This window comes from Notothenia coriiceps, unplaced genomic scaffold, assembly GCF_000735185.1.
Source record: "Notothenia coriiceps isolate Sejong01 unplaced genomic scaffold, NC01 NC01_scaffold00002291, whole genome shotgun sequence".
Classification (NCBI taxonomy): Eukaryota; Metazoa; Chordata; class Actinopteri; order Perciformes; family Nototheniidae; genus Notothenia; species Notothenia coriiceps.
The window spans coordinates 1-16,301 of record NW_011334992.1 but is presented as its reverse complement, the minus strand read 5'-3'; the positions used below and the strand labels follow the sequence as shown (position 1 = coordinate 16,301).

Genomic DNA, 16,301 nt, shown 5'->3' with positions numbered 1-16,301 from the left:
ATTTTGGCTCAGCCAGGATTTGACCTCTGTCAAGCAGTCCATCAATATCTGTAAAGAGTTTGCATTGGAATTGAGAGGCAGATAGATCCGTGCATCATCTGCATAACAATGGAAGGGGACATTGTGTTTTGTAAGGATTAGGGTAAGGTTACAACAATATCACAAACATGTGTAGAATTGAAGTGCAGTAGTGGAGGATTGTCAGTAACCCATACCAGTGTTTTAAAGTATTTTCTTTTATATCATTTCCAAAATGCACGACCCCCTTGTATCTCCCCAAACAGTATGCCTCGTGGGGTTAAAAAACAACATTTTCAATTTGTTTAAAAAACGTTCCTGATTGCTGCACTAAAGCAATCTACAGCGCTGCAGCAAAAACTACTTTTTAAATTTTAGTTAAGAGAGACAACATCATAAAATAAGAACGACATATATTCAAATATTCGTGGAAAATCTCAATTAAAGCTAGAAAGTAAAACAGAAGAGACATTTGGTTCAGCTTTAACGTCACCCCTCTTAGAGGAGGACATAACGGAGACATCGCCCACCTGTTCGTCTTTATTCACGCGGGCTAAAAGCTCTTCAAGCTCGTTCGGGCCGAACACCTCTCCGGCGTAGAAACCCATCTCCAGTTTGCGTTTGATGGTGGAGTTCCAGTGGTTCTTCACTGCGTTGTCCGTTCTGTGGAAATAAATATTGCAACATGAGTCACTTTGGTAAGATAAGACTTTATTTACACGGAAGGAAATTGTTGTGACAGAGTTACAAACATACAATAAACACAGCAGCACAATTAATAACAATAAAACTGTACGCTAGCCAATTCAATAACTGCAAGAAACATAGACGGTCACATCATTAATATTAACAGTATTTATGTATGCTGCTGCATCTTTAAAAAAAGGCCTCAATATTTAAGAGCCAACCCCAAATCCAACTCTTTATTCCTCTCAAAGACGTGTTGTTTTGTATATCAAGAATTGGAATTGTTAAATGATGTGTGTCGTGAACTCTACACCATGTGTGTTTTGGTTTAGCGAATTTTATTAGAGTCACAAGAGCAGAGGTGAGAAGAGAAACAGTTACAGAAAAACAACAGGTCACATAATTCCATTTCAGCTGTTGGAAGTAGTGGAGTACAAATACTTTGTTACTGTACTTAAGTACATTGTTCTGGTATCAGTACTTTACTCCACTACTTATTTTCTTGACAACATTTTACTTTGTTCTACATCTTACATTTTGAACTCAAATACCTGTACTTTCTACTTCTTACATTTTGAACCCAAATACCTGTACTTTCTACTTCTTACATGTTGAACACAAATACCTGTACTTTCTACTTCTTACATTTTGAACTCAAATACCTGTACTTTCTACTTCTTACATGTTGAACACAAATACCTGTACTTTCTACTTCTTACATGTTGAACTCAAATACCTGTACTTTCTACTTCTTACATGTTGAACACAAATACCTGTACTTTCTACTTCTTACATTTTGAACTCAAATACCTGTACTTTCTACTTCTTACATGTTGAACACAAATACCTGTACTTTCTACTTCTTACATGTTGAACACAAATACCTGTACTTTCTACTTCTTACATGTTGAACAATAATACCTGTACTTTCTACTTCTTACATGTTGAACACAAATACCTGTACTTTCTACTTCTTACATGTTGAACACAAATACCTGTACTTTCTACTTCTTACACTTTGTACACAAATACCTGTACTTTCTACTTCTCACATGTTGAACACAAATACCTGTACTTTCTACTTCTTACATGTTGAACACAAATACCTGTACTTTCTACTTCTTACATGTTGAACACAAATACCTGTACTTTCTACTTCTCTCATTTTCCTTTAGTCTGAATGTGTGTTTGGTGGCGTGATCATTATTATTTAGAGTCATTGCGTGCCTATTGATTTGAACACGATCCGTGTATCCATCATTTCCTGGTCTTCTCTAAAGAAGAGGGACCAATGGAAACGTTGTCATGTTGCCGTTGTTCAGCATGGAAACATTCATTAGCTAACAATGACATTATTGTTCTATTAATATAAAGGGAGGTCAGGTACTCTTTAAAACAGCTGCTAGTTATGGGTACTTTTTACTGATTTACATTTCAAAGACCATACTTTTTTACTTGAGTAAAGAAGTTTAGTCAGTACTTCTACTTTTACCAGAGTATTTTTAAACACGAGTATCTGAACTTCTACTTGAGTAAAGGATGTGTGTACTTTTGCCCTCTGCGCACAAGAGACTAAGCTAAATACGTTTTGACTGATGTGACGTATATTTACCTTCCAGGGAGCAGCTTGGCGATCTCGGCCCAGCGGTTTCCCAGAAGGCAGTGGGCTTTGTAGATAATTAGATCCTCCTCTGCCGTCCATGATGATTTCTTCACGTTGGGGTTGAGGTGGTTGTGCCAGCGCTCTCTGCACTGCTTCCCCAGTCTGCCCTTCAGATGCTTGGCTACCGTGGCCCACTGTTTGTTTCCGTACAGATTCACAAGCTCTATCACCTGAGGAGCGAGGGGTACGAATGTCAATAACATTGTGAATTTAGGTAGGAGGTGCAGGCTTCAAATGTGCCACGTGGGTTTTCTGCCGCCTCTTTCTGTCCTCGATATTATGTGCTATCTGTTATGTTTGAAAATGTTTACATTGTGCAAAAAATAATAATAACCGTAGCAATGGAACATTGTCATACCTTCTCATCTTCCTCTTTGGTCCAAGGGCCTTTCACCAACCCTGGATCCAAGACTTTAAACCAGCGGTGCTGACACTGGGGTTCACTGTGGTTCTGAACAGGACAAAAGCAAGCTTTAAAACACTGACTGAGGCCCTAAAGTGTACAATCAACACAGAAAAGGACCATCAAACTCACTGGTATGTTGTTGGCAATTTGTTTCCAATCATTAGTCCCCAGCTTTTGAACCAGCGCCTTGAGTTTGTCATCCTGTAAAACAACAAACAACAAACATGTTTACACTGCCTGTCCTACAGACACTGTTTACTTTCACAGGGTCAGGAGATCTGGAGACGACGTGTGAAATGTTGGGACAAGTCTGGACATTCACCTCCTCCTGGGTCCATTTCACCTTCACTTTCCCACCGTCACCTCGCTCTGCCATGTCAGAATCGGTGTCTTGATGCATGGCTTCCTCACTATCCTCGCTGAAGAGACACAATAAGTGTTATTTGTGACAATTAAGCTGACAGTAGGAGCACGAAGGAGCTAGTAACCTGCCCTGATGGTGGGGAGACTTGATTATCAGGTTTATTGCTATGTTAAGCCAGGGATAGAAGAAGTACTCTTAATTACTTCTTAAGTAGAAGTAGTAAAAAAAAAATATTAGTATTGTTGGGAAAATACTGAATGTACTTTTCAAACATCAGCTCACAAGTATTAAGAAATCATTTAAGTGCCAAAATGAAAAGTATGCTCAATGCAAAACGGCCATTTTACGCCCTAGATATTACAAAAATACTTTGTTAAAGTTATTGTTGCATTTATATGGGTTCATCACTTTAATTGTGCACTTGTTAAATGTGTAGTTAATTGGAATTACTTGAATATAGTACTGGATAGCTTAACCAATAATAGTTTATTACAATGTATGTCGATTTATATTGTATATGAACAATCTAAATGGAGTACAAATCACAACATTTGCCTACAACATGTAATTAAGTTAAAGTATGAAGTGGCAGGAAATACAAAATAAAAATAAAAGTAAAATACTTGTAAGTAAACGACATTGTGACATTACAGCTACTGTGGTTAGCTAGACCCTTGGCTATGATCTAGTATGCAAATACTGTTATATAATGTCAGTACAGTATAAGACAGGTGTATTAAACTTATGGGATTTAACAGATGGCATTAAATTAAATACTCCACCCTGTTTGCCGGGATTTTCCGCGAAAAAAGGCGGCATATAAAGGAGTCCGTGAAGTACTCACAAGCACACAAATGGAAACCTATCATAGTCAACTTTATGTATTTCCTACTGTAATGTCATATTATAACACTAAGTGATACAATTAGTAATCATAGTGCTACTGTTGATCAGGAAAACTAAGATGCCCATCTTACCCGCGCAGCCACCGAGACATTTCCCTCTGTTTTTCTGTTGTTTACGATTTTTCCAGGCGCTTCACGACATGTGCATTAATATTTCCTGATATATCCTCGTATTATTCCGCGTTTTTGTTGTCTATAAGGGGGCTTCCAGTGTCGGTGGTTGGAGGCCCGGTACTGAGGTGTTTTGTTGGATGTAGGGTTGTTGCTTGTGACCAGCTGGAGGAGAGGAGCCCGGGTTTTGAGATCCGCGCTCCTGGATTTCTATCTCCCGCCCTTCTCTTTGGTAGAAGCCAGGCGATGACGTAGATGCGCATTAGAGCTGCGCATAGGTTCGAGCAAGAAGATGGAACGCTTCCGGTGAGGAGCTTCAAAATAAAAGTGTGTCCGCCTTACAACAATAAATGACATTATCCTGTCAATGTACAAAGAAAAAGGTCTATGATGCAAACCGACTTGTATATATTTTATGAAAATGTTGAACATTTAAATAAGTAATTAAAAGCCATAAAGAACACTCGCTTTAGTTGGGAGCTTCAAAATAAAAGTGCGTACAAATATTTAATAAAAGATCAGAAGTGATCACGACTTCTTTAAATCCTAATCTTATTTCCCTACCAAATGACACAATTATTTCTGACCTGAAAAGCCTTTTAGCAGCAGTCTCTCTCTCTCTGTGATACCCTGCTGCTCTGGAACTTTTTAAGGAACTTAAACTGATGCATACATGCCTGTGGTGAGGGCTAAAACTCTGTGAGAAGGAAATAACATGTCTGAGGAGCATGTAGAGTTTATATCAGAGGAGAGAAAGCTGCATTTATGCTACACATTGCAGAGGATCAATATTAAATGTATCTGCACCAATCTGTATGCTCCCCTCCCCCCTCCACCTACAGACTGATGACCTGTTAAGTCTCCAGCTGGGCCAATAACAAGCTGCCTCCAGTTTAAAACCCACCTGGAGCTCACACTCCCGTTGACACTCACTGACCCAAGGAAACAATGGAAGAAGCTTCTGTAATCAAAGGTAAGAAAACTGCTTTTTATTCTCAAGATACATTCTGATCAGATGATGAGATTCTAAATCAAACCTAACATTTCCTCCAAGATATGCAAAGCTTCGAGTGTCCATCTCCACTGGAGCTTAACAGGAATTTTTTTGAGGAACAGAGTGGGCTGTCTGCTTTGTCGCTGGATCTTTCAACGTCGAGGGCATCAAACGACAGACTTGCTGACGGATCTGACCCCCGACTGTCCATCCCGGCTTCTCTCTGCCTCTCCTCGGACCCCATTTCTCCCTCTCTGGCTCCGACCAACGCTCAAGAATCTGACGGCTGTTACCTGGCCGTGCCTCTGCAGGGAAAGTCCTCCACTCCCTACGAGCTGCTTCTGAAGAAGAATAAACAGCTTGCTGTGTTGGATCAGTCGTACACAGACCTCACTGTCTCTCGAATGTCCTGGGATGTGTCTGGTATTGCATCTGAAAACAATAGTCCGAGATCCATCATGGCGTGCAGTGCTCTGGAGGCAACATGGAGTCCAAAACCCCAAACGCAACCTTCAGGAGCCGATGTTTCCCCCTGATGTGGTCCAGAGAGTCCTTCAGTGAACACACACTTGGTTTTTATCTGCACATGGCTGTCTCTTCTGCTCCATTGAGGATTATGTGAAGGTAAGATGCTCAGTTTGGATAATAACTTTTAATATTCATACAAATCCATGTTCAACTTTTCAAATTCTTTCTTTTACAGGATCCATGTGTGGGGATGTATGAGAGCCCTGTGCCTTATTTACTATGTGTTTAAAGATTACAATTAAATAAATGTATCCATGACTTTATTTGCATTGAAGTGTTTTTTTTTCAAAATGAAATTCAATGGAAAGTTATAAAAATATCTTAAACACATCTGTACCTAGTTGATAGTCCAGTGCTAGAGTTATGATCCCCCTTTGTTCCTGAACTCATCAGCTTGGTCATGTGACAGGGTGTTGAAAGGCAGAGATGGAATATCTTGAATCCAATCACAACGGAGTGAAAGGCGTGTCTGTGTCGGCGTCATGCTCCTGAAAGAGGGACATTCATTGTTAGACCATCGCTTTCAGAGCCTATACTTTAGTGTAAGAGTTTTAAAGTTCTCACCTGATTGAGTTTCTTGAACTCTACCACCTGGAAGAAAATGTGTTCCAGGATGTGCTTGGCATCCCTCTGCTCTTTATCCAGCTTTGGAGTCACACCCAGAATTTCCCCGCATTTCCGCACGTAGAATTCCAGGTCATCATCCGTACCTGTAAGCAGAATCTGTTAATACTCAGGGTATATGCAGGAGTCCTGAAGTCAAATGTAAGACCTTTTTTTAAGACCCTTTCCATACATTTTAAGACCTCATCGCCACTTTGAGTTTAACCGGTTACCTTGGCAACACACTTTACCTGACATTGACTATATACAGTATTGATTGTCCTTCCTCCTTATCTTCCAACCATTTGGACGCAAACTTGTATTTCCCCATAACGATGTTGTTTAACAACCGGCGTAAACGGACCTTTGCGCGCTGAGAGCGTGCGATGTCCTGTTCAGATGACGTCAAACCCAACGGGATGCCATAAAGTACACAGAATCACACTACACACCTACGCAATGATTCCATTCAGGCAGACTGTAGAATACAACCTCTTTGGACAATTTATGTACTTATTGAAAACAAGCTAAAACATGTAATACCTTGGAAAATGCTGTTACTTTTTAATAGGCTCACTTCCTTACAGAGCCCCTCCTCCAACACACACGAATGTGCACATGACCAATGAGGGCACGAGATAAGTTTGTGCACAGATGGAAGGCTGACAGGCAGGTAGGCCATCCAGTTACTTTAGCCGGGCCGGCTCAGGTGATTGGTTGTGCTTTTTAAAGTGCCACGGCTTCCACAGATGACATTTTTTTTTAATGGATTTGTTGTCAAAGCACTTCAGATATTCATTGCTATCGGGATGTTAAGAGCATTCCATGGAATATAACAAAGTGTATCTCGAGCCGGTTTCTCAAACTTACCTACTCCACCTTTAATTTTCACTAAATTGATTTATCAACTTGTAATACTTTAAGACCCCGCGGACACCCTGATACCTGACGGATGTAACTGTCCTGTTTTAATTGGAATACATAACTTGACTTACATTTATTGGTGAGCTGTGCTAGGCGCACTTTCTCCGAAGAGAACGTTTCATCCAAGTCGAACAGGTCAAGCATCGGGGGGGGCAAGTCGCTTAAGGCAGGTGGAAAGACCTGGAGGACAAGAAAACACACACATTGTGGAACTCATAACATTTCATTTCCCTTGAAAGACACCTATTCTAAACAGTGGGACATCCAATTATTGTTTTATTAAAGCAGGTTTAGGTGCTATGAAAGAACGCAATGCAAACAGACCATATTCAGTGACTGGTTTAAACAAACTTTCCACCTTAAGATTGTGATGTCAAAACTAGCATTTTAGACAAAGGGTGAATACATTATGAGAAGAATGTGTTTAATGAGCATTAACGCATGTAAATCTGGTCTAGTAGAACTACATTATAGGATAATATAGCGGTGCGGTGTTGACACTTTTGTAGGCCGAACAGGGAGTTGGCATTGCACAAGTTCCAACCACAAAAAGCAATGGGATCTTTCCATTTGCTTTTGTAATTTTGCAGATAATTGTTTTAACGTCACTTTTATATTTTAAGAATAAATGCAATCGCCATAAGTAAAAAGTTAGAATACAAACAACTACATCACAGCATGGCTTTGTCACCATCGCCGAGCTAAAGGCGGCTAATTATCGGTATAATGGCATTTTACCAGTCTCATTCAAAATGTCCGCTTCAAATCAATAACCCACTTGATAATCAACTTTTAGCGAGGGAACTGGAAGGGCTACAATGCTGGCTCCTTCCTGTGCCACTCTACATGCCTCCTTTTAATATTGGAGTTGTATATGACTTAAGAATTGACCTGCATGTATGGAAAACAGATATCCTATGCACCAACTCAGCAGGACTAAAACTCACAGCGGGTTGGAGCTGAGGCAGCGGCGTCTCAAACTGCGGCGTGATCAGCTGAAGAGGCTCGTCTTTGACATTAAGCTGCTTGTAAGCACTGTGGAAAACATTAACATTCTCTTAAGCTGTGAAAGTAATGAATAGCAAAGCTAGGACTGCCTTCTTTTGTGTATTTTGCATTCTCACCTGATGACTTGGGGTAAGGTGTCAGTTGACAAATTGAACAAAGACATATCAAAGAGCGAGGTGAAGTCCCGGGGGTTTTCATCGCCCTCCTGTAAACACACTCTGAGCTGATCTGACAAACACCCCGTGTCCGGCAACATGGTGTAATCTGTGATCTAGGGGACAGGATGGATGGCTTATTTGAATAAAAGACAATACAAGTGATGCCATTCTCCTGTCAAGTCTACGGTACTTCCTCACCTCTGGGTCTTCTGCATCGATCTGATTCAGCTGAATATTATCGGCCATGAGCAACTGGAGCAAGACATCCTGGAAGGAAAGTAAGACAGGATATTGTCAGAAATATTTGACAGGTCCACAAGAGACCCTTCTAATTTGTTACATGACACAAATGATATTAAAATGTCTACTAAACTCACCATGATTTTACTGTTCTCCTCTTTGTCTATGTACTGGTCACTGAACATGTGGCAGGAACCCAACACTACCAGTTTGCCAGCCTCCTGAATAAGACACGAGACATCTTTTAACATCATCTCACAAGTGTACATAATGCTTTAAGGTCTGGGAAGGAGTGTGAAATCTACCTTTCCTTGATGGAAGGCCAGGACGGGTCTGTTGAGGGGGAAGCAGACGGAGCCCGTTGAGAGCAGAGCCACAGCGGGCTTTATCACGCTCAGTGTGGCTCCGTACGGATACACAAATGTGAGAGCCCTGCACAATTAAAAACAGAAAAAAGTGTATGTTCAAACGCCCCTTCGAAAACACTAAAATGTGTTTTATTGTAAAAGATAGTAAGTAAATCCTTTACTGTGCATTGTTTCCAACTTTTTCATCTTCGATGCTGCCTGTGACCACTTTTCCAGCAGCTCGACTGATCTCTCTAAACAAGAAAAAAGACAATTGTGACTTTTGTGATTCAAAACTATCTAAAAGGGAACAATTGGATGTTTCAAAGTGGGGTTGTACGAGGTACTCATCCATAATCAAGTGTATTTCCTTCAGTGAATGGCGGTTGGCATGCCCCTTGAGATCTTCATTTAAAAGGTTAGCATTCCACAAGTTACCTCATAAGACCTCCTAGATGTGATGCGTGATTTGAGGATATTTACGTCCTACAACCCCACTTTAAATACTACAAACTACTTTTTTAGTAGATTTAGTACAATTAAATTTGAAAACATATAAACAAACAACAAACACGCTGCAAAAAAATCAACAAACCTGTTCAGTACACCATTGGACACAAGCGCCTCCTTAGGGTGGAAGTATTTGTAATACACATTCCTCACAACAGCATCTGCAGCAGTGATGAAGAGAAAATAGATACCACAGAATGAAATCAAATTCAAACAAAAGCACCCAGAACTGCATAAATGATGTCATTTCAACACATTTAAATATGCACCATTGTTGACCATTATCCCAAACTCCTCCAGAAGAAAGTTGATGTTAGTATCATATTTCATTTCTCCGCCTTCCCCGAGCATGACCAGGACGTTTCCTCCTGCGTCCAGGTAGTGTTTCAGCACCTCCAGCTGAAAGGAAATGGGACAACACTCTAAAAAACATGCCTTTGTGTGCAGGAAATTAAATCAGTGTACACAATGTCAATGATGAGGTGATTTTCCCATCTCCCACGCCAACGTGTCTGTTTTCCCTTTAAAACACCTATGATAGTTGCTCTCTCTTTCGGTACCTCTGATGCTGTGAACTTCTCCCTGGGACCTGCAGTTATCCACAGCTTGACACCCTTCAGCTTCTCCAGAGACAGTTCTTCCTTCAAACTAGGGGTGACAGCATTTATTTCACTACTGAGTGTTTTTCTCAAGATTATTGCAAGACAATTCATTTTTTTATATTCTAAGCCAAAGCCAGTAGCACAAGACAACATATATGGTTATTGATAAACAAGCAACATTACCTTTGGATTTTCCATTGAGCTCTGAGTCTTTTCTGCATGGTTTTGTATCCATTATTCGTAGTAAACAGCTCTCTCTTCGAGACATTGAAGACGACAGTGTTGTGTTGTTCCTTCTCCATTCTTCTTTATTATGATTCACTCACCGAAATAGGCTCTTAATAGCATCCATACAACCTAGAAACAGGTTGTAACTCCAAGTTAGATCAACTAGAAGTACGTATAAACTGCCCTCGATACATTTGCTATCTTAGCTAACTATGCATTGAGTTAACAGGTTTACTCGCTAGCTATATATGACATTTAGGTAAATAATCGACCAATATTAACTTGATAAAGTTGTAGTAACGTTAGTAGGTCCCTGAAATAACCTAAGCTAGCATACTGTTAGCAACAAAGCTAGCTCCTTCAATGTTATGTTACGTTAGCCGTGTAGAAATTAGCTTAGCGTCGTAGTCTCACGTTCGCGGTTGACGTCTGCTATGAATGTGTGTCTCTTCTCTGTATTTCAATAAATAAAAAGTTGATTTTCAGTCTTTTAAAAGTGATATTAGAGGGTTTTCGTTCCCAGGTTACCTTGGTCTCCTAGACGTGATGCATGATGGGAGGAAAGTGGTAACTAGGGGCGCTAACCACATAGCAACCAAGCAGTAGGGTGTGTAATTTTAGTATTTTGATACTAACGTTGATACCATAGAGGTTGATACTAATAGAACAACGAAAAGCTATAATACTAATGTCCTACTAGGAGGACACACACTGATGCCTAATATACAACAGCATCTATGTGGCTCCTTGGCTCACATTTGTGTGCATTATGGACGCCATTTCAAGTCTGCCACCTTGTAAAATGAACTATTTGTGGCAGATTCAAAGGTAGGCCTACTATTGATAGGGAACAATCTGTACAGTTTTGCTCTGTCCTGCCCCACAATCATTCTGTTTTTCAGTCTCTCATGAAGGACCAGACTTTATTTTCCAGGCTGTATCTACAGTATGTTGCTCTAATTTAAGTCTTCGTTGATGGATCAGATTGTATATTTTGTTGAATGTCCCAATCCAGTTCCAATTTATAATTCTTCATTAAATAACTTTGAGATTCAAACTCAAGAGCCAGGGATATTAGCCTTTCCAAAACATTATTATACATTATATATAAAATAATGCATTGGCGTCAATTGACCTCAAATAAGCAATTTCTAACAACTACAGAAGGACTTTTTACTCATATTTTGCATTCGAAAAAGGTGGGTTTTCAGTCTGCGATGGAGGATGTGAACACCTTCTGCTGTGCTGATACTTGGAGAGCTTGTTCTGCTATTGGCACAGCATGCCAGTAACAGTGTGTTGAGTCTCCACTGGTGAATCAAGATATTTCCTTTTCTGCTTCAATTAAACATGCAGATTAAGGCATCAGGCATGTGCAAGATAGGCGTTATTCCATCCAAGTTACTACCTTGTTGGACCTTTTCGACATTTAAAAAATGTTTTACCAATGAGAACATCCAAGATAACAGCCAAGTCATTGCGGTAGAATTCAACTAGAAATTGTTTAATTTCACAAACTAGTATGAGTGAACCTGCAGATCAGTTTTGTGGCTATGCAAAACAAATGACAAGCGTTCACTCATTATAACATTTTCATTATTTATTGACTGGAAATCTAATATATATTAAAAAAACGAATAATAGTTATTAAATTACACATGTATGTATAAAAATCAGAAAACAGTTATATGATTAATTTAAATCTGATAAGTAAGTGCTTATAGTTTGCTGGGCCGTGTGACTGGCTTCACTCTCAGGACCCCCTCCTGGGAGCACGAGGCAGCGAGGACCCCGTCCCTCCTCCACAGCCGCCCCTGCACCAATCCCCTGCTGCCGCCTGCAGGAAACAACACACATGCTCAAGATTCAAGCCTGTTATTGTCATTTGTACATAGCTACAGTGTAGATATGTCAATGAGAATCTTAGGTCACAGGCTGGGACACTCGATCTGGAGTTATGCTATACTGCACATATAACGGTACACTCTTATCGTACTTACTTTTTGAGCATATTTTTTTATAGTGGCTTGAAATAGTTATACATTTCCTCCTATTTTTTAAACAAATTAATTCCCTTGACTGTATTTATGAATTCGAAATTTTACATCAAAGCAAATTCTTTGTAAGGGTTTAAAATACATTAGCATTTGTTTCCATTACTTGAAGCTGTAATGTTTATGTTTGTTGAGCAAATCATGAAACTGCAAGTCAATCAAATCTGGATCCAATCAAATTAAACTCTGTAGAACTATCTCCAGGTCATAGGTGATAAAGTTCCTATAGTGATAAAGAATGTGTGTTGTTCTGACAGAAAGCCCAATAGGGGGTCCTGACACACTCACCTGCCCACGGGCTCTCACACTCGTACAGCATCCACTCGTCGCTGCGGAAGGTGCTGTGGAACCACATGGCGTGGTCCAGCGAGGCGGCAAACTGAGCTCTGTAGCCGGGGTACGGAAGCAGAGCGGTGCCCAGGAACGCAAAGTCTGACACGTAGGCAGCAACGCAGCAGTGCAGCTTCATGTTGCCCTCACCTGCAACAATACACAGGAGTATAGTGAGCACTGCACCAGACTCCATTTAAAAAAATAGCCCTTTGCTTGTCATCAACATTTCATATATTCTCTTGTACATTTTATATTTATCAAACCAAACCCACCACCACAAAAACAAACGTAGCACATCACTTGGTTTTGGCTTATTTGAGACGTAGAGTATATCTGTAGGTTTTTTGTTCTGAGTTTGTATCTTGATGGTTTATTGCCCTTATTGTAAGTCGCTTTGGATCTAAGTGTCAGCTAAATGAATTGTAATGTAATGTCATGTAATGTTTATTCGTTTTTACCAATATATCCTCGTGCTCGCACCCAGAACAGGTTCTTCGGCTCGCTCGCAGTGAGTTTGTAAAAGACCGGGGGGTTGACCGGCTTTATCTCGATGGGGACCTCGTTGGCCAGCAGTTTGTTCAGGCCTAGCTTATATTTCTCTGCCAGGTCTGGTTTACTGTGAGACAGCGGAGAGAAAAGCAGATCATTAAATAACAAATAACATCAAATAGTTCATTTTCTGTTACCGTTGTTGGTGCTATATATTGATTTTTATATCTTAATATACTTACTGTCTTGCTGTTTTTGTTTATATTCAATGTACCGGTATAATTATTTATTGCAATTACTTTAGAACTTTATTAAAGTAGTTGTTTATGCCTTTATTTTGAAGGCAGTTTTGAGTACCTGGTGATCCAATCCAATCGTTTTTAAATAGCACATTTCAAAACAACAGAGCTGACCAAAGTGCTTTTCATCAATACATACAGTATATAAAAAGCAGCATAAATACATTTAGACAAAATCGATAAGACAAAAAAAAAATGTAAAAGCACGAGACAATAAAACCATACTTATCGCCACAGACTGAAAAACCCTCATACATGATGTCAAAACATTTTAAAACACAACAAAATAGAAAACCCCAATTGATGATGGGTATACATTGGAGTCAGGTGCTGGTGGGATTAGTGCACCAGTATAAGCATATGTTTTTTTACCAGGGTGATTCAAGTAAAAGCTATTGGAAAGGCTGCAAGACAAGAATATATAGGAAACCTGTTTATTGTACCTTTGATGATATTGGATCTTGGATATAAATGTATGAAAAGGAAACTCTTGCCTGGACTTTGACTAATTCCCCCTGCGTAGGATTCTTTAACCGGTGCTTCAGCGGCAGTTTTATTGATTCAATTGGATTTCTTTAGGATTTTCGCCGCTACAACCGCACTTATCTTAGCACCTGTTAGAAACATATCACTGGTCCCCGGCTTGAGCTTGAATCTCAGGATCCATGTATCTGTGATCCTCTCCAGAATGGAAGTAGTCATCACATACAGAGCATCAACTAGTTCCTGAACAGTGTCCTTCACATGCTGATATCCAAGAGAGGGAGTTCCACAGTCACAAGATGGAGGAATAGAAAGCAGTATTCAATGTTTACTTCAGATTAGCTCCACGACAGAAATGATCATGCTTGTCATATGTCTCTCTCCATAGAGGCTGAATCATCATGTTAATCACATAGCTATCATATGCCTCAAACAGTCCTGATGCTCTTCTAGGTAATCACACATCCTGTCATGTTCACAGCTACAGTTGGGATACCTTTGTTATCATGATACTCTGATACTGGAAGAGTACATTGAGTAATTGAGACAGCATCTTTACCTGAGATAGAGGCGGATGAGCTCCTCCACGGTGAGGAGGTCTTCGGGTGGGGGGACCACAGGCATGGTGAACTGGTGCTGCAGGGGGCTGGGCTGCAGCATCTGGAAGGAGGCCTGGCAGATGAGGATGGGCTGCCCGTGCTGGATGGCCCTGACGGAGCGCACCGTGAAGCTGCGTCCGTCTCTGATGCGGTCCACCTGGTACAGCACGGGCACCTTAGGGTCTCCTGAAACACACCCAGATACAACTGTGAGGAGACTGCTGATTCAATTGTATTATGTGCTATATATATATATATATATATATATATATATATGCCGTTAATAGCTGTGAAATATATACCTGGCTGCTAAATCCTCAGAACTGTTACAGGATGTGTATTTTGTAAATTGTGAAATTTTTATTTTCTATCAATATACATTTAACATAATTTGCAGGATTTAGGACCCCCCTTTCATATATTCGGTCAGCACTATTGCTGGTCATTAAAACAATGCTACATTTTACCTGCCCGTACAAAGTAGCAGTGGAGGGAATGGGCGTAGAGATTATCGCTGACTGATTTGGCAGCAGCTACGAGGGCCTGACCGATGATCTGACCCCCAAACAGACGCTGACTGCGGGGAATCCAGTGGTGCGTCCCTCTGGGGAGAAATAGAGAAGAATTTGAAATGTATGTAACATAGTCTCTAACTAGATGGTGCTGATGTAGATTTCAAGTTGAGGGTGATCAATATATTTAAAAAGACTGTATTTTCACTTAGCGTTATGAAGCATACAATGACTGAATAATGTAATGCCATAACTATCCTTCAAAAAATGTGTAACAAAGGAAAACTTTACACATCACTAGTGTAGGTGGAACTTATGGGATTCACTTTCTTTAATCAAAAGTACAGAACTTTACCACAAAAGACACTTTAAGTACAAAGGGAGTTATAGGGATGGTTGATATGGATAAAATAAAATATCATTATATTTCTTATTACAATATCATTGCATTGTGCCAAATGCAAATCATGTGCCACATCATTTGTTTAAGGGAATATATACATCAACTGAAGTAAGTATGCCGCATTTATGGATATTGGATAGAGGGCAGTTTCCTATATTGTGCAAACGTCACAACAATCATCATATGGAAAATAAAAGTGTGTTAAATTACAATAAACACCTGTTTTCGGCTATTTGTGACACATCCACATTGAGCTGGTTTATGTGGTGTAATGTAGTGAAGTACATTTACTCAAGCTACTTTATACTTCTACTTTTACGTTTTACTCTACTACCAAAATGAGTTACTAGTTAGATGCATATACATAAGCTATGATGTGTAAAGATATTGAGCAGCAGAATACAAAGTAATGAAATTAGCACTACCTTTACTGGTCAGCTGTGATGAATACATGAATGCATGAGTATTAATAATCCAGTCATTGAATATTTGATCCTGAAATATGGGACATTACGCACGGCACAATAGATATTGAAGTGACTGTTATTTTGTTGATTGTTGTGCTTTTATTTACGTCTTAATGTGTGCATATGTATAAATTTGTCTGTTGATTGTGTATATATATATATAGGTATATATACATATTTTTATACATATTTGTATATATATTTGTAATTTTTTGTATTCGTGATAGTGGGAAACGGTATTTCGATCTCTGTCTATACACACAAACTGAAAGATTGATAATAAAGTTGACTTTGACAAGAAGTGCTTTCACTTTTGACGCACTTAGATATCCAGGGTTTCCCTAAGTAGAAATTAGACCTTGAACG

The 16,301-nt window shown here is 39.7% G+C and overlaps 3 protein-coding genes across 3 annotated transcripts; all 3 read right to left on the bottom strand.

Annotated features, from left to right (window-relative positions):
- Positions 1-511: 511 nt before the first annotated feature.
- On the bottom strand, positions 512-4,367 carry mybl2b (v-myb avian myeloblastosis viral oncogene homolog-like 2b; the record flags this gene model as incomplete). The annotated part of the gene is made up of 6 exons (XM_010796411.1): positions 4,116-4,367; positions 3,097-3,193; positions 2,904-2,975; positions 2,727-2,819; positions 2,318-2,538; positions 512-681 (listed from the first exon to the last, which is right to left on the bottom strand). Coding segments are annotated over exons 1-6 (673 nt in total), but the record flags the coding sequence as incomplete, so codon positions are not given.
- Positions 4,368-6,075: 1,708 nt separating this feature from the next.
- On the bottom strand, positions 6,076-10,865 carry ift52 (intraflagellar transport 52 homolog (Chlamydomonas)). Its single transcript, XM_010796389.1, has 14 exons — positions 10,825-10,865; positions 10,252-10,425; positions 10,027-10,114; positions 9,736-9,865; positions 9,552-9,627; positions 9,139-9,210; positions 8,915-9,041; positions 8,747-8,830; positions 8,568-8,636; positions 8,328-8,482; positions 8,151-8,238; positions 7,275-7,383; positions 6,241-6,386; positions 6,076-6,164 (listed from the first exon to the last, which is right to left on the bottom strand). Exons 2-14 carry the CDS (start codon positions 10,368-10,370, stop codon positions 6,123-6,125), a joined length of 1,305 nt encoding a protein of 434 aa, XP_010794691.1. The 5' UTR covers positions 10,371-10,425; positions 10,825-10,865; the 3' UTR covers positions 6,076-6,122.
- Positions 10,866-11,874: 1,009 nt separating this feature from the next.
- Positions 11,875-15,157, bottom strand: acot8 (acyl-CoA thioesterase 8; the record flags this gene model as incomplete). The annotated part of the gene is made up of 5 exons (XM_010796400.1): positions 11,875-12,133; positions 12,639-12,830; positions 13,142-13,299; positions 14,514-14,739; positions 15,021-15,157. Coding segments are annotated over 5 exons (832 nt in total), but the record flags the coding sequence as incomplete, so codon positions are not given.
- Positions 15,158-16,301: the final 1,144 nt, after the last annotated feature.

What these genes read in the sequence shown, in the direction of transcription:
- ift52 (XM_010796389.1), bottom strand. Translation starts at nt 10,370, where the DNA reads ATGGAGAAGGAACAACACAACACTGTCGTCTTCAATGTCTCGAAGAGA. An exon ending in TGGCCTTCCATCAAGGAAAG is followed by an intron (nt 8,831 to 8,914) that starts GTAGATTTCACA and finishes TGTCTTATTCAG; the next exon opens with GAGGCTGGCAAACTGGTAGT. An exon ending in TCGATGCAGAAGACCCAGAG is followed by an intron (nt 8,483 to 8,567) that starts GTGAGGAAGTAC and finishes CCTGTCCCCTAG; the next exon opens with ATCACAGATTACACCATGTT.